The sequence below is a fragment of the Podarcis cretensis genome (genome assembly GCF_951804945.1).
Source record: "Podarcis cretensis genome assembly, chromosome: 1".
In the NCBI taxonomy this organism is placed as follows: Eukaryota; Metazoa; Chordata; class Lepidosauria; order Squamata; family Lacertidae; genus Podarcis; species Podarcis cretensis.
The window spans coordinates 45194279-45221535 of record NC_137170.1 but is presented as its reverse complement, the minus strand read 5'-3'; the positions used below and the strand labels follow the sequence as shown (position 1 = coordinate 45221535).

General features: G+C 42.7%; 1 protein-coding gene and 1 long non-coding RNA gene across 9 annotated transcripts; one reads left to right on the top strand and one right to left on the bottom strand.

Annotated features, from left to right (window-relative positions):
* Positions 1–66: 66 nt before the first annotated feature.
* On the bottom strand, positions 67–27257 carry LOC307209188 (MAX gene-associated protein-like). 8 transcript variants are annotated; one of them, XM_079964230.1, is made up of 19 exons: positions 26656–27257; positions 24141–24309; positions 22640–23711; positions 19446–20346; positions 18344–18434; positions 18059–18154; positions 15145–15276; positions 13968–14066; positions 13175–13794; positions 12160–12276; positions 10682–10982; positions 7679–8706; positions 6852–7214; positions 6397–6506; positions 5290–5338; positions 4680–4862; positions 4080–4191; positions 3514–3753; positions 67–2541 (listed from the first exon to the last, which is right to left on the bottom strand). In XM_079964230.1, the coding sequence occupies exons 3-19, from the start codon at positions 23638–23640 to the stop codon at positions 1346–1348; spliced, it is 6639 nt and encodes a 2212-aa protein (XP_079820356.1). In that variant the 5' UTR covers positions 23641–23711; positions 24141–24309; positions 26656–27257; the 3' UTR covers positions 67–1345. The 8 variants fall into 8 exon arrangements, with proteins under 8 accessions (XP_079820356.1, XP_079820355.1, XP_079820357.1 ...); XM_079964229.1 differs by lacking the exon at positions 26656–27257 and adding an exon at positions 26196–26288; XM_079964231.1 differs by lacking the exon at positions 26656–27257 and adding an exon at positions 26034–26186.
* Positions 1880–7649, top strand: LOC307209952. Its single transcript, XR_013835796.1, has 5 exons — positions 1880–1988; positions 2300–2406; positions 2488–2543; positions 6461–6564; positions 7173–7649. It is a non-coding gene; the product is annotated as an uncharacterized lncRNA (long non-coding RNA).

Sequence of the window (27257 nt, the reverse complement as noted above, 5' to 3'; positions counted from 1 at the left end):
ATGAAACAAGGTAGGTATTCTTTCAGAAGATTCTCTGTTTTGAATTTGCTATTCAGGAGTAGGCTATCAAAAGGAATTCACATTTATTGGTATGATTTACGATTGGAAGAAAAAGTACTAATTGTTAACTCTACTTCAGTACTCCCTCCTGGCTTGAAGTTTCAATCATTAGCAAAACTACAAGAATGAATTGTATAAAACTACAAAATACCTTTACTTTACATTTCAAAGCTGAGTTTCTATAGATTCTTTGCTGTCGCTTACAAAATGAATTTGAAACATCTTGCAAATAACAATTATTGTTGAACAACCTGATCAAAACTGTTTAATTTACCTGTAGCAGGGTAAAACAGTTTGCAGTTTTGCAACTAAATTGGTATCAGAAGTTTGGCAAGAGGGAGGAGGAACCAGCCAAAAGCAATGAACAAAGAGTACACTGATTGTTACCTAAAAATATGGCCTCCTTCAGACACAACCACAGGCATGTGGAAGCTGCCAAACTTGTCATGTTATTTCATGTGACTGCACCATACATGTGAATACTTAAATCCTGTGAATTGAGCCAATTGCACATCTCTTCCCCTGGCCCTCATATTGGGAAGGTGGCAATCAGCTCTGCTCATATAGTTGAGGTAATAACAATCTGCAAATACTCCACGGCAATGTGGAGTAGTATAGGGACCCAATTCCCACTTGACAGGATTTAGTTTGTCTTATAAATTATATAGTGAGATGACAGGACATACGTATGCATACAAACATGCTTCTTTTTAGAGCATAACCATTCTTTTGAGTAAACTGTGGAAGAAGTTTGGGACGAATAGATATAGTCAGTCCTCTCTCTAGGTTGCATACATTTTAAAAATGATAGAAGAGAGGGAGGATTGGCAAATGAAAGTTTAGAGGAACATATAAATTTGTAGTCTGAGGGCGAGCTGGGAAATGACACTCCCACTGATTTTTATTTATTTTTTAATTTATAACTAAATGTTAAATTTTTGTTCCACTTCCCAAAGAGAACATGTGACAAAGTCATTCTGATTTCTTACAAAACTAATTATAATTATATAGCTCTATAATGATATAGAGCTATATCATTAGTTAATTTTGGCTCACCCAAATATTTTTACTAGGAATTTAGTGTATCCTTAATCAGACCATTCACAAAGATCACCTAGCTTCATAAATTAGACACAAACCCCTCTATTCAAAGTGGACCATACAACCTTCAATCCATGTATGTGTTGAAGTTTTCTGAGAAAATAGGGCATGCACCTGCCAATATGTTTAAAATTAAAGCTGCAGTACTATTTTGATTTTGCAAGGACAGTTGCTAATGTAGGTGTTACTTTATAGACCTGTCCTTGACTGCTGAATGGGCAGCTTTTAAATCAACAGATGACACGTTTGCACCAACAGGTGCCAACAAAGGCATCATCCTGGTGTTTTGCCTTCCTGAATCTAATAGGAAGCTTGCACTTTTTAGTCCAAAGGGTGCCAGTTTGGGCATGGGCTTCCACTGTGTGTCAAGGTGGCCAGGTTCCATATTAGTTTTCATCTGCAGAACTGGAAGAGACACATTTGTAGTTTTTGCCATGCATGGTACATTTTTCCAGCTTCTCCCACTAGTTGTTGAAATGTTACAATTTGGGTCCTTTACTTCAGAGTCCGGCATTAGATTGAAAACACCCGATTCAGATGAAGGATCTCTCAGGTTCCTGTCACCATCAGTGAGATCATCGTCTTCCAACTGAAGCAAGAGTGGAGTTACAGAACCACTACTCTCTTGCACAAAACAGAGGTCCTTATAGCTCTCACCCAATTTGCCAAACTGAAAGTGAAAGCCTGCTGCTGCAGCAGCTGATTCCGTGCAGTTTCCCATACCTTCCAGAGAAAACTCAGTGCTTGGGGAGTTGGGAAGTTTTGATCTGTCTGGGGCTGCATCATTCAGCTGCCGATTGAGGGATACAATTTCATTCAGAAGTGAGGTGAGTGTTTCATCAGTGCCATCATTCTTTAGGTCCATTAAGTCACTTGCATTCAGTGCTGGTTCAGGTATTGCAGAGGCTACTTTTTGCAGTTCCATTTCTACCCCAGAGTCCTTGAGTTCATTAATCTGTAGCTTCTGAAATGAAGAATCCTTTGACTTTTGTCCCTCACCTCCCTTGCATATATCTTTTAACCTAACCCGATTTCCACTTAACTCTTCAATGAAGAGTTTTGTTGCAAATAATTCTGGGGATCCCTTCATACTGGATACATTTACTGTTTGTGGAAAACAGTTTTCTTTTTCACTAAGAAAAACTTGAGCTGTTCCAGTAGCATCCCTGTGTTTTCTGGAAGACGGTTCCGCATTTCCTTCAGACTGAAAATCAGTTGTTTCCTGCAATACTATCTGCATGGAAGGTAAGCATTTCTGGGAATCTGTATCCAGAGTTACATAAGGTTTCTTATTTAAATCCAGGAGTAAATTTGTATTTTCTTCAGTAGCCAGTGACACCACATTTACTATCCTTGGCATCATTAAGGAGTCTTCATTTTCTGTAAGTAAGCCCAAACAAAGATAGGCTCGTTAGAATACTGGTGAGAGAGGAAATGGGATCTAAAGAGCAACTTTTGGCACTGCTAAAGCCTGGAGGAATACTTGTAAGATTCCCAACCCCCAACCCCCGAACATATCACAGATCTGTCAAAAAAAGTCCACCCTGTTTCAAAGGGGCTTGTTAAATAGCATGTGAGGCTACTGTTTGAAAAGTAAAAGCCTAAAAGCTTTTATTCCATCTGAAAAACAGAAATGCTAACTATAAGAGATCAACTGCAAAAAGGAACAGAAGTGTCCTATATGATGATGAACCAAAACACAAATGTGGTGTAGTGGTTAAGAGCAGTAGACTTGTAATCTGGTGAACTGGGTTCGCTTCCCCGCGCCTCCACATGCAGCTGCTGGGTGACCTTGGTCTAGTTACACTTCTCTGAAGTCTCTCAGTCTCACTCACCTCACAGAGTGTTTGTTGTGGGGGAGGAAGGGAAAGGAGATTGAGACTCCTTAGAGTAGTGATAAAGCGGGGTATAAAATCCAAACTCCTCCTCCTCCAAGCGGCAATTCACAAGCCACAAGAGCAGTGTGCAGAGCCACCTTATAGGAATCAGTATAATTCTGCCCCTCCTGTCCCTCTCCCAGCCAAGCTGTTCACTCTAAGGAGATGCCTTTCTGCACCTCCCCAGGAACAGCCAGCTGCTTGTTCTTCCTTAGTTTCCTGTGTGTAGCTCTATGCCTTTCCTTTGAGTGAAAGGCTTGGGGTAGGATGCTGTATGCCTGGCAATGTGATGGAGGCCCCAAGCTGCCTTTTATGGGATGGCTCCACACACTTCTGCAAGCAAAACTAGACTGTTTATTATTAGTGTGGGAAGGGAGCTGCTCCACTCAGGTACACATCAGATCTATGCTTCCCAGAATGCCCTGGGGATTTTGGTTTCACTTTGTATAAAAATCGCCTCCTTTCGGCAGCCTACCTGTGACACTGCTTCTGTTCTTGGAACATATCAATGGTTTCGTATGCCTGTTGGACAGGATTACCGGTTTTGTCTCTCTAGAAAGAGAAAAGGGGCTGTTTTCCACAGTGGAACTAGTAGTTCTCGCTGTTTTAATGATTTCCACCATATCTTGCTGGTTCTGGTTCTCCTGTTCTTCTAGTGCCTTCTGCTTTGTAAAAATGTATTCTAGCTTCTTCAAGATCGCTTCCTGTGACTTGCCTACAGAGAAAACAAAGAGTTGGATATCCCTCACTATGCAATTCAAAGGAACAAAAACACACATTAGCTCAAAATACAGTATTTCATAGTGCAAGATTAGTACAATTTCCAATACACATGGCACGCAAGGATATAGTTAGCAAGCAGAACATCTTTAATAGCATTTGTGTCTTTGAAAGTATAATCCTTAGAATCCTAAATGAACAATTCATCCCAACCACTTTGAATCATCCTAGTATTCTCCTATGATGGAATTTCTTTCTTCATCTACATGTATGTTTGGTTTTGTTTATTTTTTAAGAAAACCTGTCCATTAAGTCATTCACCTGAGAGTGTAGACACTTTATGAATCAGGGTGTTGCGCTTGCACAACAGGAACTTCTTGTGGCTTGTCAATTGGTCTGCCTGATCTCTTAGCCTCTGGATATCTTCAGTGGCCTGGAAAGGGACAAAGATGTCATTTTTACATTCCAGAGCAATACAGAGGGGGGGGGGCGGGGAACAGCTTCTCTTCTCTACTCTCAAAGCACCCTAAAAACAAAGAAATGGCAGAAACTTTGCAGACATGTTAGCAAATCAGCTGCATTAAAAATATTAGGGCCTTTGTGTATATTAGCAGAGCAAGCTTCAGCTGGGGACAGAGGAGACAAGGCAAAAAATGCTATTGGTGGAAATAATTATCTTGGCAATGTGCCAAGTTAATTGGCTAATGTACTCAGAGAAAGAAAATTAAGCCAGATGCATTTGTCCAACATGGAGCTGAGTTGCTGTGGCACGTTAGAACCCCCCCCCCCAAAAAAAAAATTTGTATCTCTCTTTTTTATATCTTTCAATTTAAGATTTTTCATCTTGCTGCTGTTAAAAATAAAGTTCTCTTGATGAAGAGGCATTTCCTTCCACATAAAGCTAAATGATGAACCATCTACCTGCTCGAGGAGGATGCGCTTGGCAATGCTGGGAGTGCTCTGCAATCCCAAGGCCCCCTGCAGTTTTTCAAAGAGTTCTTTCATTTCCTTACGCCGACGCTGTTCATCTGCTGTGTGTTTCGGGCGATAAGAAGTCATGCTTTGTGTCCAATTCTTTGGTTCTCTTTTCCAGAGTCTAGACGGCTGTGGACAAGAAACAACACTTTCACCAGACAGGAAAAAAATATACAGTGACTGGTATAAATACTTGGGATTTTATATTATCCCCCAAACCTGGGCTTCTGCATGTCTCCACAAAGCTTGCCAGATGCTGGATGGGAATGCATGAATAAGCTAAACAGCTGTTTGGTTTTGAAGGTGCAACACTGGAAAACAAAGGAGCCACACAGGCTACTGCGCAACAGCTAGAATTCTCACTAGGGTCACCAAGGGGGATGGGGAGAATGAAAAGGGCCTGACTACCAATCCTGTCTCATGGCACGCGCATAAAACAAACAATGCCCTTAAGTAATTTAAAAAAACAACAACAACCCACTACCAGTCAATGTATATTTCAGCTGGAATACACACACCACAAAGACACAACAGTAGAAAAGAAATGTATATTCACCTTAGGGGACTTTTCCATCACTTTACTTGAAGAGTCATGAGTAAGATGCCTAGAAGGATTTAAAAAGAGAAGTTGTGTTTAGTTGCACAAGTCAATCTGGCTCAGATAATAGCTTAATCTCAATCAAAACTGCAAGAAAACTTTCTTTGTGCCAAAAGGATCAGGAAGTTGTGCTCTGGTCACACAGGAAATGTCCCTGCTCTGTCCCCTCCTTCTGCTGTGCCCTTCTTGCTTTCTTATTCTGCTCTGCATGCTACTCAGTCTCTTGAAGTAAACAAATGAATGAACCAAAGGTTGCCTGAAACAGCACATCTTAGGCTCTTAGTACTCTCAAAAATATAATTTGAACTAACATACAAATTAAAGGTGCCCTATATAGCTGATAATATTTTTTATTTTTTAAAATTTAATCTTTGAGTACTAACATTAGCAATTAGGAAACAGCACATCAGGCTATTTGCCCATCTAGCCCAGGACTGGTCCCAGGCTGAGGTTTTCTGATCTCTTGATTCTTTTAAGTGGAGATGGCAAGAATCTTTTTCATACCAAGCAAGTGGTCTATCATCAAGCCAAGTTACCAGGGAATAAATTTAGCCTACAAGTGTGTACAGTCATAGCAGGAAGGAATGCCCACATTACAAATCAAGGTGCCAAGTCTGCTGTGTAGTTGCAGTTTCTTACGAGACATTAGATTTCTTTTCTCAATCAGTGAATCCAGCCCTTCAGCTATCTGCTTGATTGCTCTGGGTTGGAAGAGGAAGGGCTCTGTAGAGGGGTCAAAAAGGGCTGAATTTAAGCTGTGGTTGCAAAGGTTGACGTTCTACATTGCATCCTTGAAAAGTGGTTCAGAGGGCAGGCCACCTTTCCAGCCAAAATGGTTCCCCAGTCCTGTCCTAAAGGTTATGAGCTAAGTATATTTTAAAAAGGGCTTCTGGGTGACGCATCATTGTAAAGTCTCACTGTGTGAACCAAATAAACCACAGAGCAGAGCCTTGGACTGCATTAAAATTAACTATATCTACTAGACATAATAAAAAATAGCACTATGCTAAAAATCCACTTGCTGGTGTGTCTTTGTTGTTGTTGCTTAAAAAAAAACTTGCTTACAACTGTCTAGGAAGTAGGGCATGAGCTGCTGTAGTAATAATACTTTTCTTTGAAAACTCTCCAGGTTCAGTGTTCATTTTCTTGTCACCTTGACTGGAGTCCCTTCCATTCTGAAACAGAACATTAAAAAGGCAGTTAAACTCAGTCCTACAGAGAAGCTCCAGTCAAGTAATGTTTCATTTCAAACTCAGAATGTGGTGTGTTTCTTCCATGTGCTAGCAGAGAGGAGGCAACCAGCACAGACAGATGTGTTCATGGTAAACCATTTGCTATGGTATATTGTGACATGGAAACTGGCCTATTGCCCAAACATTAATGTTTACAGCTGTTCAGGGTACAACTGAAGAATGGTAATAAAGACCACTGTTTTAATGTAAAGTTGCAACAACTTGTTAAGGTGTATAAAATTATTTAACTTTGGTGTTCTGAAGATTAAGTAACAAATTGAGTCTTACCGATTGAGAAATATCACCTGGAGCTTCTTCAGGACAGTTAACATGATGTTCCTTGTTGTACATCGCTGCAATGCTATAGGTGTGATCTAACGATACAGCATCAGGATGGAAGATGGGAGCATCACTGGATAATCGCTCTACAATTTCTGCATTCTTTTTGACCATCTCTGAAGTAGTAGCACTACTCTCACATATGATACTTTCAGTATGGAACTCTGAAGGATGTGCTGGCAACTTATTTTCTTTTAATTTTGTATTGTATATTGTGATTTTTGACTCTTTGGCCTCCACCGTTTTCAAATGTGGTATTTTTTCTTCCAGCTTGACAGAACTGCACTCTCCTTGCCAATTGGTATTCTTTACCTGGAGGGATACAACAAGATGGACAGTGGAGTTTGGAATGTTTTTCAGCTCTGGAAACTGAACTACTGTAGTTAGCCTAATACCACAAAACAAACCTCATCTGTGGCATTTGTCAAGACTCCATACACTCCAATTTCTGACTGAGTCATGAAAATATTTACACACTTTTTAACCACAGAGGAAGTTAAATTCTCAACAACAGAATTTTTGCAACAAGTTCAAATTCTGTGAGGAAAGTTAAGTTTGGATGGTAAAACTGAAGAAATTGGTATAAAGAGAAGTTAAGGAAAGGCAAACAGTAGAAAATTTACGCACACACCTTGGACCCAAAGATCCAAGGCAAGTGACAGCGGCAATCTCAACTGGTCACAGTGGTTTCCATGGTTCGCAAATAAATTGTGTTATAGTAAAAACATTTTGCTGCCAGATTTGTTTTACAAATTAAAGGGGTGTGGGATGCTCACCAGTGTTTCAATCTGGTGGTCAGAACTGCCATCAATATCTTCCTCTGCAGAATCATCTGTTTTTTCACCATTTCCTATATCATCCTTGGTGATACCAAATGACATAGGACCATTTTTCCAATAGTTGGTTTTAGATGCATTTTTTCCTAAGCATTTAGCAACTGGATTCTGGGATGATTTGCTCCAAGTTCTGTTGGGCTCAGCAAGGTCATCCTTAAAAGCTTGATTCTCTCCCCGTAAACCAGAAAGACCTTTTTTATAGCAAGAAATGTTACAGTTTTCCTGAACATTAACACTACTGTTAGAAAGATATTCTTGGGTACTATCCACACACGTCTTTCCTGGTGTGTAATTCTGGTCCCTTGTACAGCAGATCTCAAGCTCTCCTCTCTCTGTTTCCTTGACATTTTCTATTTGCATGGAGTGACCCCTCTCTTTCCAGTGCCTCCTTAGCAGTTCAAAGTCATGTTGATTTTGCTGCTGACTCTGAAGAGATTTGGCCCTTTTCTGCTGCTGCTTTTCTTTATGGCTCATGCTTACAATCCGCTGCAGTTTACCAAACAACGTTGGCTGTGTCTGCTTAGGTCCTTCCGAATCAGTCATGGGCCTTTGCATTTGGGCAATGTGTGTTTGCTCCCCATTTGAACATTTCATATGCGGAGCCTCTTCCTGACATGTGGGGCTTTTCTGTAATGTATCACACACAGGAACATCAGTTTGCAAACCATCTTCAGCCTCATCTGACATACCTTCAAGGTACCTCACATGCTGCTTCTCACTTCTCACAGTCACTTTAACTGTCTTACTTGGCTTCCTGCAAACATATGAATGGTCTGCCAATATCGTGTCTGATGGAACGTCAGGATGCAATAAAGGTTCCCCACTTAATAATTCTCCCCCTGCATCCACGTCGTCTGGAGCAGTCTTTGTAGCAGTTGCACTTTTGTCAGGAATAAACATGTCCCCTTCTTCCTTCACCCGCAATGGCAAATCCGTAACAGCTTGGTCTGGCTCTGCACTACAGACTGCTGAAGGAAAGATAACAAGCAGCTTTAATGCTCTAATCACTGGAATAGCAGCGAAAGAACTGAAACAAATCCTGTGCTGTTCATTTTACCTCTAGTAAATAATAAACTAGGCAAAAGCGGGGAAAGGAGCAACAAGTAGGAGTGAAGGTCACATCACAAGACTCCAATTGATATCAAAGTGGGGGAAAGGAAGAGCTTTGAAATTTAGCGCAACAAAGAAGACACTGAAAGTGGCATTCTTTTTGAAATCATTCCATTACCCATCCTCAGTCATGAGTGGCGTTTGTTTTGTAGCCCATGAGGGAAGGGAGGGATCCGTGTGCTTAGGGGTTCCCTGAAGTATGCAGATGCCAAAAAAACTGAAGGAAAAAAAATGAAAGGTGTTTTAAAGAAGGCTTCGTAAGGACTGTGAATGTGTACAGCACACGAAGAAGAATAAAATATCAAAACACTCTTAAACATCCTTCTACATACATCAAGAAAGGTCATGAGAAGTAAAACACGCATGGCTCCATCACCTGCTCAGTTACCTTGGGATGCCTCTAACTGTTCAGGCCATTTCCTACTTTATCACTGTTTCCTTAGCAACCAGGCCTCCAACAGGGTTGATGACATTCTCGTCCCTATCTGTTCCTTGGAAACTTTCAAGTAGATGCCGGATTTCACTCAAAACAGACATAGCAAAACACCCTGAGTGACCATCTGTGGCACTTTCAGGGTCAGATAGGAAAGGAATGCAGCGTAGGAGTCATAAAATGCAGGCAAACCGAATCAAGCCTAATACATTCTAGCCAAAGGTTCAAGACAATCAGTATTGGAATTTTTTAATTTTTTAAGAAAGGACACCCTGGGTCTTGATAATTCTTACATCAGCACCATTGCCATTCTAAGAGAACAAGGGAGGTGCTCATGGCAAGTTCAGGCGCCTCTTTTTCCAGAAAAATAGCACTGTAAATAGGTCCTTGTGTTGCAGATCCAGCATATATATATATATATATGTATGTATATATATGTATGTATGTGTGTGTGTGTGTGTATATATACACACACACACATATATATATATATATATATATATATATATATATATATATATATTCCAAAAAATGGATAAGCCCACCACAAACAGTAACATGACAATTGTACGTGCATCCTTTCATGTGGGAGACAGGGGAGGAAAGACTGAAACATGCAATAAGCAGCAGTACCCTCAGTGGTGAAAAAAATCCTAAACGGAGCAAGAGAAAAGGTAGGGGAAATCCATGCCACAGAGATGGATGGGAGGGCGAGTGGATGAAATTTGTAGGATGACTGGGTGCTCACCCATGGGAGGAAGCCAGGAGTGTAAGGGTTCAGCACTAAAGGGTGCCAGTAGGGCAGATGTTGGAGGAACAGTCCTCTAATTCACTGCTGATCATAGAAACTTAAAAGGCAGGCATGGCACCTTCTCTGCCCCTCCACCCTCATCTAAGACTAAAAAAAGAAGACGTAGCGAGTGACATTTAGAAATCCATGACTCCCCTAGCAAGGATATTCTGAACGCACATGTAAAACAGAAATGGAACCATATCACTGAAATAACGTCAGGTCACCACACCAGCCTGGTTCACACATCATGGTAAACCAAACCACGGCTTAGAATGAACGTGTGAGTGTTCCAAAAGCAGCTTATTTATCCCCAACCTAAGATAGTACATAGACACATACATTTGGTAAAAAAAAAAAACAACCAGCAACAAAACACACAGGGTGTGACGGGACGAGAAAGGCACATAGAAGGGGGGGTGGAGTCAAAAGAAAGAATAATCAGATGTTTTACCAGAGAAACCACAGTAACATTTTGTTGTAGTTTCCATTTATATTTGATAACAGTGTCAAGATTTAACACACCTGGATAGTCCAGAATGTTTATTCAGCAAACTCCCAGAAAAAAGGTTTTTGAAAATATTTCGAACACTTTTCTAGTAAGACTTACATTCATCATTGCTTCTCATCTGTTTATTGACATGCTCCAGTTTCCAATCCCTTTTTCCGTTGCAGCATTCAGTAATTTCACATAAATATTTCTTCAAGCTTTTCTTGTGCACGGAAACTCCCTTTAACAGGGCCACCCTTTTCTTCAGACAATCAAATGTGCACTCCGTCTTGCAGGAAAGTGTGGGCTGGCACATCCCAGAAGCTAAACTAGCACAGACACACCCAAGCTGGCAGGTGCCACTGTGTGCTGGATCTTGGCTGCTGGTTATGTTACAGGTAGGCTTGCTTTTGAGTGAAGTCTGAAAGAATATACAAATATGTATCTCAAGAATTTAGGCAAGAACCTAGACACAACAAATTTTGAACAAATGTAGGGTATAAGATCAATTACACAACACTTTATGATACATGATTTATACCTTGTCCTCAAGTGGATGGTATAAAAATGCACAAAAGATGAAGGGAAATAGGATTGTACCCCGTGTGTAACAGAAAGTGAAAGCTAACATCCAATAGCCTTTTAAAAGACAGAACATGGAAGCATTAATGTTGAAGATTATGAGGAAAAAAGAGGAATGTCCTGTGCAGTTTTCATTTGTTTCTTATGTTCTTACTACTGTTTAGAGTCTGATCACAGAAGTGCTTCTAAGCAGGCTAAAGCAAGCCGATTTGATCATCATTCTGCAAGCAGCAATCTTGCTTAAGAGTTCCACAAGGGTCATTCACTAGATTGTTGGTTCAGAATCTCAAAGCAGTCTTGCGAGACTTACCAGACACTTTTTTTTTAATAAAATGGATTGTCTTGTGCATGGGAACATTAGAATCCCACCTCCCCCCCAGGATTGGTCTTTTATAGGACATTAATGCGAATAAACTGTAATTATAAGAAGAGCATGCTGTAGCAGGCCAACAGCCCATCCAGCGCCGAGGGCCTTCTGGCGGTTCCCTCATTGCGAGAAGCAAAGCTACAGGGAACCAGGCAGAGGGCCTTCTCGGTAGTGGCGCCCGCCCTGTGGAACGCCCTTCCAGCAGATGTCAAAGCGATAAACAACTACCTGACATTCAGAAGACATCTGAAGGCAGCCCTGTTCAGGGAAGTTTTTAACGTGTGATATTTTATTGTATTTTTGCTTTCTATGGAAGCTGCCCAGAGTGGCTGGGGAGGCCCAGCCAGATGGGCGGGGTATAAATAATAAATTATTATTATTATTATTATTATTATTATTATTATTATTATCCAGCATCCCATTCTCACAGTGGCCAACGAGATGCCCGTGAAAAAAATGTGCAAGCAGGATCCAAGTACAAGAGCCCTCTTTCCCACCTGTGGTTTCCAGCAACTGGTACTTGGAAGCATTACTGTACTGCCTCCAGCTGTGGAGACAAAGCATAGCTATCGCGACGAGAAGGCAATGACAGCCTTTTCCTCCATGAGAGTTACAAAGGAAGGCAAAGGAAACGGCCACTTCTACTTACCTGAGGGCTATGCAGAGATGCTAGAGATAGGTCTGCTCGCTCTTTGGTAATGCAAGTCCGTGGCTTCCCATTCTGCAATGCACGACCTTCCAATTCCATTAACTCCACCGGAACCTGCTTATAAATGAATTAATGTCACCACATTTTTACCTGAATCTGAGCACAGAGTATCAACTCAATATATAATATATAATATATATATATATATATATATATATATATATATATATATATATATATATGACAATATTCCTGCATTGCACAGGAATGCAGGGTCCTTTCAACGCTGCAATTCCATGATTCTGTGGCTCTGAGTACTTCGTAGCAGTGCAGGGTAGTGCAATATTTTAAAACAAGGATGAAGTTTATGTTGAAGTACTGCAACGTGAGGATGTATAGCAGTCATATGTGCACATAGTGATATTTGGTCCTGCTCCTACTCAGACTAAACCCTTTGAAATTCATGGACATTACTAACTTAGGTTCGTATATTTCAATGGGTCTGCTGTGAGCCAGACGTCACCTGAATACAACCCTAAATTGGTTTAGAAATGTGAAAACAAATCGCAGAAGTTACAGGTCACACACCGTGAACTTATGAATAATTCTAATGCATGAAGACAATAGAAGTTCCTTTCTTTTCTTACGCTAATCTTACTGTGCCAGTTACATTGCATGTGAAACAGAATTAAGAAATCCTAATGGCCCATCTGAATTTTGCAGATGATCTGCAAGGACATGGTGGTCATATAAAAATGAAATAGAAATGGACATGTTTTGCCTTGTAATTTCTGAATGTAACTTCTTTACTATGCAGCAGATATGTATACTGAGTTATGTATTTCTCTTTGTTTTTCATGCTTTTTCCAAAAACCAATGACGTATACCTTCCCCACCTTCTGCAAAATAGTCAAAAAAGGATTGCAAAAGAAAAATAACTTGTGAGTACGTGGGCCCATTTCTAGCATATGCATATCTAACCAATGACTAAATGGTAAAGATTATTGAAGCTTACCTGAGAGATGATCAAAGTATCCAGAGAAAGGTCTGCCCATTCTTCAGTAATACAGGTTTGTGGCTTCCCATCCCTCAAAGCACAATCCTTCAGCTCCATCAGTTTCATCTGAGATAAATGCAGTGGACAGCTACTCTGTTTTGGCTGCTGTGCTTCATGCACAGTTATTTGCTTTTTCTGTATGTTTCCATCAAATTCTGGCACAATCACATTGTCATCCACTTGGCTATATGATCTAGACCTATTGATGTTTTCTAAGGCAGAGAAATCATGCTCCTGCTTTGAAGGCACTGTAAACTTTTTGGAAGATTTTACCCTGCCTCGAAAAGTTGTTTGTTTATTCTTAGTTCTTCTTCTCCTTCTAAAAATGGAAGGCAGAGAAAGAGGCTTGAAAGCGTAAGTGCTGGATGGAGTAATGATGGGTTTCTTCTCTGGAACTTTATCGAGGGCTTGAGCACTGCTGGCACCTTTGGATGAAATCCGGCAATCCATGGGATAACTAAACAAGCTTGAAGAGAATCCCACACTTTCCATTAGCTTCCCTTCCCTTTCCAAATATTTGTCCAGTTTATCACTGCAGAAGGCAGATCGGTTCTTCAGTGAGTCCTCTAAAATGCTACCTGAATTAATCCAGAATATGACATAGAGAAAGAAGTCAAACACAACCTCTGAAAATACATCAATCCCAGTTCTGGCAGAAAAGGAAACTCACAAAAGTTTATCTAAAAATTATCAAAAGATCTCCTTTCTGCAGCATCATGAAGGGAAAATATATACAAAATCAATGTCCTACCTTCCTGCTTAGAAGTGTTCTTAAGTCTTCCTTGCCAGCCTTTTATCTTTCTAAAATCATTGGTTTTCCCAGTCTTGGAAATGAAGGAAACGGCGGTATCTAGAAATGAAGGTAGCAAAGCAAGCTTATTAACGAGGCACAATATTCCTGTCTATAAACAACTGTGTATATATATACAACTATAAACTAATTATCACATGCATTTATTGAAAGGGGTACTCAACAGGCGACAAGGGCCTGAGTAATAGCAAAGTTAATTCACCAAAAATTCCTTCTAGAAAATAATAACTAAAATAAGAACAGTCACGTCCTTCATTCCCAGAGGGCTCTACAGTTGCACATACTATAGAGAGCACTCCATTTTCCTCCAGAGATGAACCTTAGCCTTCCTCCCAAACTTGGATCTAGAGAGAGTGGAGACAGGAGTTTCCCTACAGCTGCACAGCACTTTGGAACACGGCTGAATGAAGCCCAGCACAGCTGCAAGTACCATCTCTCTCAAGCTTTAAGGTTGGGAAGAAATCTGGGGGTTGTTTTGGTGTTCCACCTCCAAAGCACTCCAAACACCTCAAAAATATGGTGGCAAAATGTATGTACCCCCCACAAAATCTCGTCTGAACAGTCAGACCTAACGATGCACAATTTACATAATTTATAGCTTTGTTCTATACTGTTCGCATAGTGCGGTGATAATGTAATTTACTAAGACAATGGTTGTACATAGAAAATACAATGAATGGGTTAAAAAAAAAGTTTGCAAACCAACAAGCCCCAGCCTTGCTTTCTGGAGTTGGGAGTGCTGAGACTGCTGGCTGCCACGAAGTTTCAAGCTCCAGTCTTCCTCTCCAGCAGGAACTAGAAAGGGGGACACGGATTGCCCTCTCCATTGCACTAGGCTTCCAAGACTCTCTGAAATGCAACTATGGGGACGATATACCCTGCCATCTCCCTGTCCCAAGCTGGAGAAGAGGGCCAGAATATTCCCACAGCCTGGAGCTCAGATGGAGAGCACGGGTTGTGCCTGACCTCGTTCTGTGATGCAGCACAAGGTCAGAAATGAAACCCCATTACTTGTGAAGTGAAACTCTCATAATATCTGGCTGGCCAACAAAAGGCAGCCGGGTTTTATGGACCCTGCTTACCATTCTAACATTTCGAAAAGATACATTATATTTACCTTGACAACTGAGATCTGTCACTTGGTTTTCTCCAAATACATAATCCTTTGAAGGTCTCAGGGGAAGCTGCACACCCAAATATTTCAGGTCAATGCTAAGTGTTGGGTCCACGGAACCCAACTTCAGTCCCACTAGAAGAAGAATACCCCTCGTTAGAGATCTTTACAAGCATGAAGAAAGGCAGGGTGGCCAGTAGTTGCCAAACTAGCACACATGAAGGTCTTTGCGGGCAGGCCTCCCAAACTCTGAGCTTTCGTAAATGTCTCTAGCCCTCTTAAAAAGAAAGGTATAAAACAAAATGTGTAAATACCCTTCTAAGTAATTCATTTGAAATGAGTCACCATGGCTCCTCCTACCTCTCAGTGTTTTTGGCCAAGGAGCGAGTCAGAGCTGTGATTGGTAAGTGAGTTGTTTAGACACCAGGCAGCAGGAATCCAAGGATCCTAAAGAGTTGCTGTTTCACTTCCTATACACAGTCGTACCTTGGTTCTTGAACACCTTGGTACTCGGACATTTTGGCTCCTGAACGCCGTAAACCCGGAAATGAGTGTTCCGGTTTGTGAACATTTTTTGGAAGCCAAACATCCAATGCGGCTTCCAATTGAGTGCAGGAAGCTCCTGCAGCCAATCGGAAGCCGCACCTTGGTTTTCGAACCATTTCAGGAGTTGAATAGACTCCTAGAACAGATTAAGTTCAACAACCAAGGTACTACTGTAGTGTAGGTTTCCTGCTCCCGTCTTATTTTCTACTGAAATCTCCTTAGTTTGTCTTTTAACCTAGCAACGAGGATGCACCTTTCCTATAGGGTGTTTGTCTGATTCTGTAGACCCTAGGAGTTATTTTCTGCAAATACTACAGCAAATAAGAGTGGGTAGACATTAAATATCCCTACTTCCTCAAAAAGGCAAATGTGAAAACTTCACAAAGAGGTTGAGGTCTGCTGTACAGGAACTAAAAACCAGACATTCATTAAGAATTTGCTGAATAGTTAACTTAAAGCACAATGGTATTTAAGCCTACTCAGAAGTAAGTTTCTGTGTTTACTGGAGCTTACTCTCGGGTAAGTGGGTTCACTGATAGCAGCCTAGGCTTTGATTTAGGGTTGGCATTTGAGAAAAACATGGTTCTTGTGACAAGCAGAAATTCAGGTAAAGCCTTTTCTAGTATGGAAATGCAATTATTATAAGAGCTTCACTGCGCCAGTACTCTCCAGTTTGGGTTGTGTCATGCTCCCCACATCAGCCATTTCATGACTGGTGCCCCCAGCACTCTCAAAATTTGAAATGTGGTACTAGTTTAAAAAGGGTGGCAACTTCTGAGAGAATCTATAAGCCACCAACTCCCTCAAGCACAGGTGAAGGGCTCTAATACAAATGTGGGCAGCATTCATTAATACAGTTGTTCATAAACTAAGCTGTTCTTAAACCAAGGTACCACTGCACATTGCATCAAAGTTTAGCTGAATAGAATCATAGAATCATAGAGTTGGAAGAGACCACAAGGGCCATCGAGTCCAACCCCCTGCCAAGCAGGAAACACCATCAGAGCACTCTTGACATATGGTTGTCAAGCCTCTGCTTAAAGACCTCCAAAGAAGGAGACTCCACCACACTCCTTAGCAGCAAATTCCACTGTCGAACAGCTCTTACTGTCAGGAAGTTCTTCCTAATGTTTAGGTGGAATCTTCTTTCTTGTAGTTTGGATCCATTGCTCCGTGGCCGCTTCTCTGGAGCAGCAGAAAACAACCTTTCTCCCTCCTCTATGTGACATCCTTTTATATATTTGAACATGGCTATCATATCACCCCTTAACCTCCTCTTCTCCAGGCTAAACATGCCCAGCTCCCTTAGCCGTTCCTCATAAGGCATCGTTTCCAGGCCTTTGACCATTTTGGTTGCCCTTCTCTGGACACGTTCCACTTTGTCAGTGTCCTTCTTGAACTGTGGCGCCCAGAACTGGACACAGTACTCCAGGTGAGGTCTGACCAGAGCAGAATACAGTGGCACTATTACTTCCCTTGATCTAAATGTTATACTCCTATTGATGCAGCCCAGAATTGTATTGGCTTTTTTAGCTGCCGCGTCACACTGTTGGCTCATGTCAAGTTTGTGGTCAACCAAGACTCCTAGATCCTTTTCACATGTACTGCTCTCAAGCCAGGTGTCACCCATCTTGCATTTGTGCCTCTCATTTTTTTTTGCCCAAGTGCAATACTTTACATTTCTCCCTGTTAAAATTCATCTTGTTTGTTTTGGCCCAGTTCTCTAATCTGTCAAGGTCGTTTTGAAGTGTGATCCTGTCCTCTGGGGTGTTAGCCACCCCTCCCAGTTTGGTGTCATCTGCAAATTTGATCAGGATGCCCTTGAGTCCATCATCCAAGTCATTGATAAAGATGTTGAATAAGACGGGGCCCAAGACAGAACCCTGTGGCACCCCACTGGTCACTCTTCTCCAGGATGAAGAGGAACCATTGATGAGCACCCTTTGGGTTCGGTCAGTCAGCCAGTTACAAATCCACTGAGTGGTAGCAGTCAAGACCACATTTTACCAGCTTCTTTACAAGAATATCATGGGGCACCTTGTCAAATGCCTCTGAATAGACTACAGAGCACACACATGAGAAACAATATCTGAATACTATGTTCTAAGGGCAATTTCGAACTAAACCGTTCTACTAGCTCAGTCACTTCTGGCTGTGCAGTGGAACTTCCCTCTCCCCTCTCTGTATTCCCCTGAAATTGGTTATGGTTCTCCCTCAACCCTTCAGAGCATTTTGTTTGGGGTGGCATGAAGAGAGGAGAGGGACAATAAGTTATGTTGCACAGCTGAAACTGTGCTAGCTGAACTGTTTTGTTAGATACTGCTCTAGATAACTATCACAGCAGCTGCGGAATCTATTGCTGATAACATACCTTCTTGAAGACTAGGATGTATCACTTGTCTGTGCCTGAAGGACTTCAAATCTTCTAAGAGCTTTGTTTCCAGAAGTTGTAGGTTTATTTGAGAGTCTGTCATAGAACAAAAAAGTATTATTGACACATACAAATACAAAAAAAAAATGTGTATCATATTCTAACATACAAATGGTAAGAATGTGATACACTTAAAAAAACCCAAAAAACCTACTGTTTGCTTAGCAGTCTTAATTTGCCCTGCACTAAGGCCGCCCCATCTCAATTATGCAGTGTCAAGAGTACCTGAATCATATGTAGTCAGGAAGGAAGCTTCTCCAGTCTGTAGTCCTTCTCTTCCCCCAATTTTATCAAGTCTGTGTTTATCAAGAACTTCCTGTGCATAAAGAGGGACTACAATAAGTGTTAAATGCTTAAGCAAAAGTGGCCTAGACAACCTACCAAGAGTCAAATTAATATTAACAAGATTTAATACATACTAGAGCTGAATAAAATGGTCTGGATTTTAAATTCTGCATGATCACATACAAAAGGCAAGGTCACAAGTACATAAAAAGAACACCCTGCTGATTGGACCAGAGGCCTAACTTGTCTAGTGTGCTGGATGCCCATGAAAAGCCCAAATGCAGGATATGAGCAAAATGGCACTCTCCAGCTCACATTTTCCCAACAACTGGTACTCAGAAGCACACTTCCTCTGATATTGGAGTTAATATATGTCATTAACATAGCCTTCTCCTCCACAAATTCACCCTTTTAAAGCCATCCACACTGACAGCCATCACATCATCTTGTAACAGAAAATTCCATTGTTTTTACTATGTACTGAATGAAGAAGTATTTCCTTTTGTCTGTCTTGAATTTTTCCACATTGAGCATCATTGGATTGCTCTGGGTTCTAAGTATTCTGAGAGGGAGAAAGAAGTCTGCCTGTCTAGTTCTCCACCCTATAATTTTTACACACACCCATCACATCCCTTCTTAACCCACGTTTTTACTAGGCTAAAAGCCGCAAATGTTGTAACTTATCAGTGAGTTGCTACAGTCCCCACTTTGGTTGCCCTTTTTCAACTCTGTAGCATCCTTCTTGAGGTGCTAACACAACCGTGCACAGAACTCTCCAAATACGGTTGCATCACAGGTTTATAGAAAAGGATTATGGCATTGACAATTTTATTTTTTATTCCTTTCCTAATGATCCCCAACATGGTCTCTCGACACTTACATTCAGAGCTATTGAAACTTAAGAGCGTGAGCGCCAAAGCATAGAGGTCCCGCCACCCCAAACCTGCAATGTTCACAATTAAAAAAAGAAATGCACATTTAACTTTCAATCTGTCTAGTATAAACTATGCTAGACAATATTAAATTTAAATGATAGATTTACCTTTGATGCAAAGGATGTAAAGAGGACCCCATCTATAGCCTCGTAATCAACCATGAGCTCTGGCTTGGCAAAATCTGGTCCCACATTGCTTGTCATAGCAGACTTTGCTGTGAATTTCAGGGATGGTTCAGTCTCAATCACTTTACGTGGTCTTCCTCTTTTAGGTGGACCAAACAACACATAACCTGCTTCCTTATCAAGACCCCTTCCCAACACAGCCTTCTTGGCTACATTTTTCTCTTTTCCTCCATGAATAAATATGGTTGACGTAGGGGGCAAGAGGTTGAAACTCATTGCTTTTTTTGTTACCATATGGCTGCTGTATGTTTCGGTATTTATCCATGGCGCATCTTTGCCCAAATAGCATTTCTCTGTGTTATTGCTTCTGAAATGAAGTTCTTTATGTTTTGCTTCCACAACTTTAAGCGGGCTAGCTAGTTTGTTACTTTCAAAACAGACAGGCAAAGAATTTACTGAATGATTCAAAGAAGACTTCTGTGTCTTATAAGAAGACAAAAGAGCTTCAAGAACAGAGATGGTCATATTCTTGGTGGTACCACAGCACTTTAAGGAGGCATCAGGCACTGTCCCACTACCCAATTTTAAAGTTTCGTCTTTGGCAACGCTCTGTGGTTGCTTGTGGGATTCAAGGTCCACTTCTCTTCTTCCTATTTCATTACAGTTTTTCTCCAACTGCGTCTCTGAAATCTTGTTTCTATCTCTACAGAAATATTTTTCTGTTGCTTTATCAGTGCCTTCCCGGTTCATGAGTATCCTCTCTGTATGTACTCTTGGCCCATAAACATAGTCATCTACAGGCTTATCTTTAATGGATATACGGATATCATCATTTGAGTTCAGCTGTGATTTCACATGGGAATCCCTTTCACAAGCTGTTGGACTGGAGAAAGGAAAACAAAAACTAGATCAATGTAATTGCAGAAATTAAATAATATCCTGATAAATTTATTTTGTCCAGTTTATCATGCATTTGTATAAAAATTATATATCTGTTATTGCTAAGTAATGCAAAACCCTAATGGCTGTGCAGTTTATATATAGCTTTAGCAGCTTCCATTACTAGTGTGAAAGTAAATCAGCCTTCCTTTATCCATCAATCAATACATACATCATTCAGGTTACCTGTGATACCATATATATTTTCTAAAGCAATACATTTGCTGGATGAAGACTTTGGATTTGATATCCTGCTTTATCACTACCCTAAGGAGTAACAACCTCCCTTTCCCCTCCTCCCCCACAACAAACACTCTGTGAGATGAGCGAGGCTGAGATACTTCATAGAAATGTGACTAGCCCAAGGTCACCCTGCAGCTGCATGTGGAGGAGCGGGGACGCGGACACCCAGTTCAACAGATTACAAGTCCACCGCTCTTAACCACTACACCACACTGGCTCTCTGGATGCTATAGTCTCTCTGGATGCTATAAACTCAGACCAAATTTCATTTTAGTGTCACAAAATTATTCCCTTCTGTATTCCCATCTTCTTTTGGTTGATTTGGAAGTAAGTTCCAGTGAGACCTTCTCCCAATTAAGCATGCATAGAATTTTGGCCTCATGTACCTACCTGGAAATAATTACTTTTAAGTAAGTATGCATAGAATGGGACTGACTGCCAGCTTTAGTTTAGCATTTACAGTGGTAACTCAGGTTACAGACGCTTCAGGTTACAGACTCCGCTAACCCAGAATTATTACCTCGGGTTAAGAACTTTGCTTCAGGATGAGAACAGAAATCGTGCGGTGGTGGTGCAGCGGCAGCCGGAGGCCCCATTAGCTAAAGTGGTACCTCAGGTTAAGAACAGTTTCAGTTTAAGAACGGACCTCCGGAACAAATTAAGTTCTTAACTCGAGGTACCACGGTATTTATTTAAATCAGGGATGGGGAACTTTTTTGATCCCACAGGTCAGATTTTGACCTGGCCACACCCTGTGGATCAGTTTTGACATATGGGCAGGACAACCTACCTGTCAATCTCAGGACATCTGTATGATGCCACATGATTGATAGGTGGGTCATCCTGCCCACCTGTCAAAATCACTTACACTGGGTTCCGAAGCGCCCAACAGTCAGCTGGGAACTGCAGCCAGCTGGCTGCCAGGCACTTGGAGAGTGACAAGCATAGAACTGGCAAAGTGCATCTGCATGCAGGTTCCCTTTATGCTCCAATCCTATGCACACTTAATTGGATGTGGGTCTCACTGAATCAAAGAGCCTACTTTACTTAATATTGTCATATTAATTAAACCTATTTCCTGCACTCCCAAGCCTGCGCATGCACTTACTAATGAAATCATTAAAAGTTACTTCTTTAAGCTACCACTTTAAACGGATACTGCTGGGACTTCTGACCCCTCTGAATTCTAGCACAACATTAAAGAACTCTAATGCCCATCAGTATTCTGATCATGTATTAGGTGGCAACTACCACCTTCTTTTTCTAGGACTACAACTCACACCAATATGGCACAGAGGAAAACACACACACACGCACCAGGTAGATTGCATCAGATACAAAATGCCATGTTGGCCAAAGCACTTATCTTGACTTTCTGTATCTGACTGCAGCCAATCACATGCCACAGTAGTTTTAGAAGTAAGGGGAAACGACAATATTCACCTTCTGTTTCTCCCCAGCATCTCACTATTGTAAGAGTATGATAATTTGATCTGGTACTTTCAGAGAGCTTTATTTTTTTTAGCCCCCGTCTCCAATTCTGCATGCTATCGGCAGTGATAACAGATACAAATAGCATCAAAGGAACGACATAAGCAGACTTAGCACTAAGTGAGTCAGAAAGAGGTGCAGGGAGGCCAGGGCACTCACTGGTGGGGAAGATCTCATCTGCGGGCTTAATATGGCCCAAAACACATCTCCAAAATACCCAACCAAGCCATTTCTAATAAATTTCACCCATCCATATAGAATGGCCCCAAACCATTTAGGACACAGCACATAGTTAAACTATGAAATTTGTTACCATGAAGTGTAGCAATGGCCACCAACTTGCATGGCTTTAAGAGGATTAGACAAATACATAGAGGACAAGTTTATCAATGGCTACCAGCAATGATCGCTGTGTTCTACCTCCACCATCACAGGCAGTAAGCCTCCAATTACCAGTTGATGGGAATCACTCATCCCCAATAATGATAGATATGTAACTGTACCATTCAGACGCATCACATTTTGTGTCTGGAGTAAGTGTTTCTTTCTCCAAAGAAGATTTATATAACTTCCAAGCATTACATGAAGCATCTAGGTCTCTTTGCTTCAGATCCGAAACAACACCTTCAGTGAGACACCTGTAACTGCTTGTAAAGTTAGAAACTCTACGTCTTTTCTGCTCTGGACAATCATTTTGCATTGCCTTATGTTCAGGTCTGCTGCTCAGACCAGCTTTCTTGAACCCTTTGAGAAATGGGTTGTAGTCTATTTTCAGTTGTGTCATTTGTATGTTTTGATAGGCAGTCACAGCAAAGAACTCTGTCTGTGGGAAAATGAAGGTATGGACATCAGGACCATTTAGCTGAATAACCTCTGTGGCTTTGTCAGCAAGCACCAAGTGTAGCCGAGGTAGATAGCGGTGCATCGAGTGCAGAATGATATGCCCTTCCTGGTCCAAGGTATTGTTAGTAAGTTTGAGTTTGTAGAAAGAGACCGGCTGCTGCATCCAGTAACGGCCAGTAGAAGGCGATTCAGGGTGAATGAATACTCTTCCCAGCACATGGGGTTCTGCTTTCCCACTGGGCTCCCAACTATGGCCATTCCATTTATAGTGTAAGTTGTCAACTGGAGAAATATCCATGACCAAAATATACTTCAGCTTGGAGTCTAAGCCTGTTATCCAGTATCGACAGTATGGAAACATCCGCCTTCCCTGCTTAGTCAGAATCATTTCTGTGCCGCGATAGTAGAACTCATTCCACATATTGTTGTTGTCTAAGGTAACAGTAATGCTTCCTGAGGTGCAATCTGCTGGAAGGCAGGTCTTCACTTTCAATTTTACTGGTGCTGCAAGGCCATTGTCCTCTTGATTTGAAACTAAGTCTCCTTGGTCAGCTTTTCCAGTGATCTGCGGCTGTTTCATGAGAACGTAAAGAGCAGGCACTTTACCCAACGCCTTTCCACTATCCTCATTCCCAAAGGCCATTGGTTGCTTCTTCATCATGTACAGTGTTGTAAATTATCATATCAACTCCGAAGTTGCAAGAGTTCTGACAGCCTTTCCCTCATGGCCACCTTGTTAAGAAACAACAAAATACACAATAAATATTTGCAATAAAGGTAGACTTGAAATAAGAACATAAGTGGAGGAGGAAAACACATGTGATTTCAGCAGCATGCCCCAACCCATACACATTTAACAATAGTTTAGTTTAACCGAGGTTTAATATGATGTGCAAACAAGGCCTAGGTGTTTCAGCTAATTAGAAGATTAGGTGGTCAGAATAGATAACATTGTTGCACACCACCCCAATCTCCAAGCGGTGAGAGATTCCAGGGGTTCCAGGCACTTACCCAGAAATCGATTTTGCGGAATGAGGGACAGCAGAGACTGTGGTGTCTTTATGATATATTGTTTATTTACACTTATATACCACCTGAGCCTACAATGAAGGGGCTTACAGTATTAACATCCCAAGAAGATCTTGCTTCTCCCATACTCACAGCCTTAGATTCCATCAGAAATCAGGCATGGCTCTGTCTCTCAGCCTGATTCTAGCTTCTAGCTCTCTCACACATCTCTGGCCTTTGTCCTTCTCGCCAACAGCCAGGTAAAGGAAGGTTAAGATATTTGCCCCTAGATGTACAAACCAGCTACAGAATAACAGCTTCCCTGTAGAAAAAAGCAGACAAATTTTAAAAAGGCATTAAAACACACACCATCAAAAACAGATCATAAAACATAATTACACTTTTAACCCAACACCAGTAGAGTACTGTGGTACCTCCAGTTACGAACTTCATCTGTTCCGGAGGTCCGTTCATAACCGTGAACCACTCATAACATGAGGCGCACTTTCGCTAATGGTGCCTCCCACTGCTGCCATGCTGCTGGAGCATGACTTCCACTGTTGCAAAGTTTGCAACAAGGGGCATCTACTTCCGGGTAGCAGAGCGCGTAACCTGAAGCATTTGTAAGGGGGACGGTACGTAAGGCGAGGTACCACTGTAACAGCTTGTTCCTTTAAAGCAAGTTCCCAGCCCATCATGACCTCTTCAGGCCTTCCTTTTCTTGATGCACACTCCCAGTCCCAGTTCTGCATCCAAACAACTTATCCACTTGGCATGTCTAAGATAACGTGTTTCTGACATGTTTAAGTCTCAGTACCAGAGCTACATCACCCAAAGGCCTTGCTCATTCTTTTCTTTGTGCCACTGCAGCACGAAGAAGCTTTCAAACACACACACACACACACACACAGTTATCAGAACAATTCCAAAAAACCCATTAAACAGTTCCCATCACCAACAAGCACATATCAACTGCATTTCAAAAAGCAAAGGCAAAACTTTAAAGAAGAATTCATGCTGTAAATCAGTGCACAGTACCCAAAGGCACAAACCCCCACCCCAACACGCTCTTTGTCCTGAGTTTCACAAAGTTCATATTTTGTGCATCAGAAGGGGAAAGTAAAGTACAGTGGTGCCCCGCAAGACGAACGCCTCGGAAGACGAAAAACTCGCTAGACGAAGGAGTTTTTTGTTTTCTTAGCCGCTTCACAAGATGCATCTCCCTATGGGCTTGCTTCGCAAAACGAAGCTTGCCCCGCAAGCTCCGGGGATAGCGGGGAAGCGCAGCGCGTCTTCCCCGCTGTCCCCGGACCTCTTTTGAAGCAAGGGGCGGCGGGGAGAAGATCGCTTCTCCCCGTTGCCTGCCCCGCAATCTCCGGGGACAGAGGGGAAGGCGCGCGCCTTCCCCTCTGTCCCCGGACCTGTTTAAAGCGCGCGCCTTCCCCTCTGTCCCCGGAGATTGCGGGGCAGGCAACGGGGAGAAGCAATATTCTCCCCGCTGCCCCTTGCTTTAAACAGGTCCGGGGACAGAGGGGAAGGCGCGCGGCTTCCCCTCTGTCCCTGGATGGTCTCCATAGGAACACATTGATTGATTTTCAATGCATTCCTATGGGAAACCGTGCTTCACAAGACGAAAAACTCGCAAGAAGAAAAAACTTGCGGAACGAATTAATTTCATCTTGCGAGGCACCACTGTAAAGCAACATCTTTCCCCATTGGCTGCATAAATTGTTTATGTGAGGTGAACAAAGCAAGAGAAGGCAACTCTGATGTTGATCTTCTCTCCATAAGAAAGGTACTGTGTTGGTGCATCACGCGACCTAACCCCATTGCCTTTGCAAACGCTATCCTTTTCTAGGAGGGAGTTAGGCCGACAAGAAATCCGACGGACTTGCGCACGAGACAGCGGTTCCTGCGCGAGGGGCGGGGAGGGCTGCATTTCCAGCGTCCAGCAGGCGCATAACCCAGCTGAACACGGAAAGCTACCAAAGGAAGCTGCTCGCTTCGCTCCTCTTCGGTTTGCTGCCATTCTTTTTACACCCGCACCTCAGCCAAATACCTCAAGGAGGCTTCCGTTGCGTCGAATCAGCCCTGCTCCTGCCCCACAGCCTGCGCTGCTCAGGTGTCCCTCCAGACATCCAAACCGCCCTTCTCGCTCTCAACTGGGCGGGAGGGAGACTTGCACCCCAACTTCCCGCACCAACAAACCTGGGGTGGGAGGGAATGAATCCGCCACGCGGGCGCTAAACTCTGACCGACTCGCTCGCCCTTTCCACTCTCCTGGAGCCAATCCGGGGCTTTGTCCCGCCCGCCCTCCGGATGTTTATGGTCGGTGGCTCTTCCCATTCCCCCCGCAAGGGAGGCACGAGGGAAGGTGGGCGCCCGCGAAGGAGAGCCTTCCGCTGCCCGCCACCCCCGACCCGCAGCTTTACCTCACGCCTACCTAGCGGGTCTGGGCCCCAGGTGCCCCCCAGCCCCGCGCGCGCACACCTCCCGCTGCAGAGGCAAGACAGACACGTGGTGGTGGTGCTGCTGCTGCTGCTGCCAGGCGGACACAGACCGTCCGCTCGCGTGACGTAGAGCTTCCACGGCGCGGGCCGACGCGCGGTCACGTGCACGCCCTCCCCTCCCTTCGGACGGGGCTCCTGAGGGCTGCAGTCCGCCTTACCTGGGTCGGCTTGGGAGCGAGACCCGTGGAAGGCGCGGGGTGGGGCTTGCTTTGGAGCCCGCAGGGCGGAGCTGTAAATGTAGATATCGGGGGGGAGGCTGTGGCATGAGGGGAAGTGGAGCCAAAGGGGCGCGCCTGCCGCTGGCCTCGTCCCACCTGCCCAGGAGAATGGCGCTCGCTCCCTGTCCACCTGCTCGCACGCCGAGCCTTCCCCGGCTGGCCAGGCACGCACGCGCGCGCCCCCTCCTGCCGGGCGCCCCTGCGCCTTTCGAGTCCAAAGCTGGCAAGCACGTGGGAGCTTGATCCCCGCGGAATGTGGCTCGCTCAACTCAGTGCGACTTGCTTCCGAATTTCAAATGCAAGGATTGGGTTGCGGCAGCTTGCAAATTCTTTATTTTATTTTTTTTTAAAAAAGTATACTTTTCAGGTTTATACATTTCATGGTGACATTTCAAAACTTGGCTTCCTTCCCCCTCTTTCTGTGGTTCCTTAAATTTATTCTTAATATCTTCTGCATATCCAAATGAACTTAATGTGGTCATTTATTCATCTTCTTTAAATACATGCTCTTGTTAAACTGCAGATTGTTGCAATAATCCTGC